At 39.2% G+C, this 2825-nt stretch overlaps 1 protein-coding gene across 1 annotated transcript; it reads left to right on the forward strand.

Moving 5' to 3' along the window:
• Positions 1–4: 4 nt before the first annotated feature.
• On the forward strand, positions 5–2510 carry LOC111394308 (putative lysine-specific demethylase JMJ16; the record flags this gene model as incomplete). Its single annotated transcript, XM_023020057.1, has 4 exons — positions 5–415; positions 508–1609; positions 1705–1808; positions 1956–2510. Coding segments are annotated over 4 exons (1839 nt in total), but the record flags the coding sequence as incomplete, so codon positions are not given.
• Positions 2511–2825: the final 315 nt, after the last annotated feature.

A 2825-nucleotide genomic window follows, 5' to 3' on the forward strand; every position in this document is an offset into this window, starting at 1 on the left:
TTCGCCCTCTTCCTGTACTCATTCCAAATTCATTATCATTCTACAGGTCACACAACTCTCCCCCTCCATCCTAAGATCTGAGGGAGTGCCAGTTTATCGGTGTGTTCAGAATCCTGGAGAGTTTGTTCTGACCTTCCCTCGAGCATATCATGCCGGGTTTAATTGTGGTTTCAATTGTGCTGAAGCAGTTAATGTCGCTCCTGTTGACTGGTTGCCCCATGGGCAGAATGCCATTGAGCTCTATTGTGAGCAAGGGAGAAAGACTTCCGTTTCACATGATAAGCTCTTGCTTGGTGCTGCTAGAGAAGCAGTAAAAGCAAATTGGGAATATAATTTACTGAGAAAATATACTTCAAATAATTTAAGATGGAAGGATGTTTGTGGAAAAGATGGGATCCTATCAAAAGCACTCAAGGTAAGTGTATGCATCCTGCTGTTGCCCATTTTTTGGTTCACATGCTACCATAATTGTTAAACTGAAGATCTTGCACATTATATTTTGGCTAGGCTCGGGTTGAAATGGAGCGGGTGCGGAGGGAATTCCTATGCAAATCCTCACAGGCACTGAAGATGGAGAATTCTTTTGATGCTCACAGTGAGAGAGAATGCAGCATATGTCTATTTGATCTGCATCTGTCTGCTGCAGGTTGTCACCATTGTTCGCCAGATAAATATGCTTGCCTGACCCATGCAAAACAGTTGTGTTCATGTTCCTGGAGTGCCAAATTCTTTCTTTTCCGTTATGACATCAATGAATTGAACCTATTGGTTGAAGCTTTAGAGGGAAAACTAAGTGCAGTATATCGATGGGCAAGGCTAGATCTTGGACTTGCCCTGAGTTCCTATTTATCAAAAGATAATACGCAAGTCCCTAGCTCAGTTGATAAATTATCTCACACCCATAACCTCGAAAGATTGGCTCCTCAAGAAATGAATTCACAGGAAGCCACAGGAGGCAAAGATATTATAGTCTTGAGCGATGATGAAGGAGATGCACCCCCGTCTGAAACTTTCAATGCAAAGGAGACTTCTGAAAAACATACAGGTCAGAAGCCATTTGGCCATGGTGATCTGACAAGTTTGAGAAATTGTGTTAACGGACCAGCGACAAGTGCCAATAATAGCGTGGCTGATATGAGCAGAAGAATGAAGTATGGTTCTAGTTCAGAGTACATAAAAGTTGATCTTCATGAAGAAGGTGAGATGTTGGGTAGGCCCAATCTGCCGAGCACTTCCTGTCATGGATCTTCTGTGACTGGTGCAGATGTTAATAGAGATGTTAAGAGCATTCCATTGAAAAGAGAGACTGCTGAGCGTAGTATGATAGTTGTTTGCTGCTTGAGAGCACAAAGGTTTGCTGATAAAAAGCCAAGTAACAAAGATAGTCATAAAGAGGAGTTGGATGCTAATTCGGGGTCAATGGACAATGTACAAAATGTATCATGTAAACCATTTGTCTCTCAGAATAATTTGGACAGGTGTTGTCACCAGAAGGGACCTCGTATTGCAAAAGTAGTTAGGAGAATCAATTGCAATGTAGAAGCTCTGGACTTTGGAGCTGTGCATGCTGGAAAGTCATGGTGCGACACTAGGGCTATTTATACGAAGGGTATGATGCATAGTGTTCATCCATGGTGCTTCTGGCTCCCGTGCAAAATTTTATTGAATTTGATGGAATGTGCTTTTTTGTTCTGTTCAATGCAGGATTTAGGAGTCGAGTCAGGTACATCAATGCTCTAGATCCAACAATTAAGTGCTACTACGTCTCAGAAATTCTGGATGCTGGACGAGATGGACCCTTATTCATGGTAATTAGGTTTTTTATATCAATCAGAAATCTGTCTTGAAATTTTATGTCTGACGGATAATTTGTGTTGCTTTCTTGTACTCATTCTTTTACTAATTTGATGTTCTGAGCATGACTAATTCAGTACTGCGGTTATACTGCATTTTAGGTTTCTTTGGAGGATAATCCAAGTGAAGTATTTATTCATGTCTCGGCTGCTAGATGCTGGGAATTGGTACGGGACAGAGTAAATGAAGAGATTACAAAGCAACATAAGTTGGGTAGAAAAAAGCTTCCTCCTTTACAGCCTCCCGGGAGTGTTGATGGCATGGAAATGTTTGGCTTTTCTTCACCCGCAATTTTACAGGTAAAGCCCTTTGAACTAGTTTAATTGTATATTTGTATCTTCGGAGGGGACTGGTTGGCTAATTTTGGACAAAATACCCTCTAATTTCATGAAGCGCCATTTTTGGTTCCCTGGTGCATTTCTCTGTATTTATCTTCACTTCTTCGTTATCAAATTAGCTTGTGAATCAAGAATGGGAATTCTGCATCAGCGAAACATTGATCGTGTATGCTTTGAAAAACAATGCATACACAACACAGGAGGAGTAATTTTTCTAAACACGGCCTAAATAGTAATAACCTAGTCGCAGCGGCAACAAATTTGGATCCAAATCCACAGTAAGCTCACAATTAAATTCTTGACTCTCTTAGAATCAACTAAAGATGGGAAAGAAAAAAAGATGAATGTTTGTATGATAAATTTACAGTAAACAGAAATCGAAACTGAAAAACTCAAGTGACTTGGATGCTATTAAATGTCGAATATATAAATATCTTATGAAACCCCCAGAAAATATGAATATAAATTTAATACTAGTAATATATGCCTTGGAAATATTCTAAACTAAACTTGAAAAAATTATTCAATAAATCTTTCTTTATAATTGAAGGATCTAAAAGTTCTGCTTGATTTGGTTTATCTACTAAATATCTATACGCACATGTATAAATGAAATATGCACATGCACATGCA

Source organism: Olea europaea, chromosome 5 (genome assembly GCF_002742605.1).
Source record: "Olea europaea var. sylvestris chromosome 5, O_europaea_v1, whole genome shotgun sequence".
Taxonomy (NCBI): domain Eukaryota; kingdom Viridiplantae; phylum Streptophyta; class Magnoliopsida; order Lamiales; family Oleaceae; genus Olea; species Olea europaea.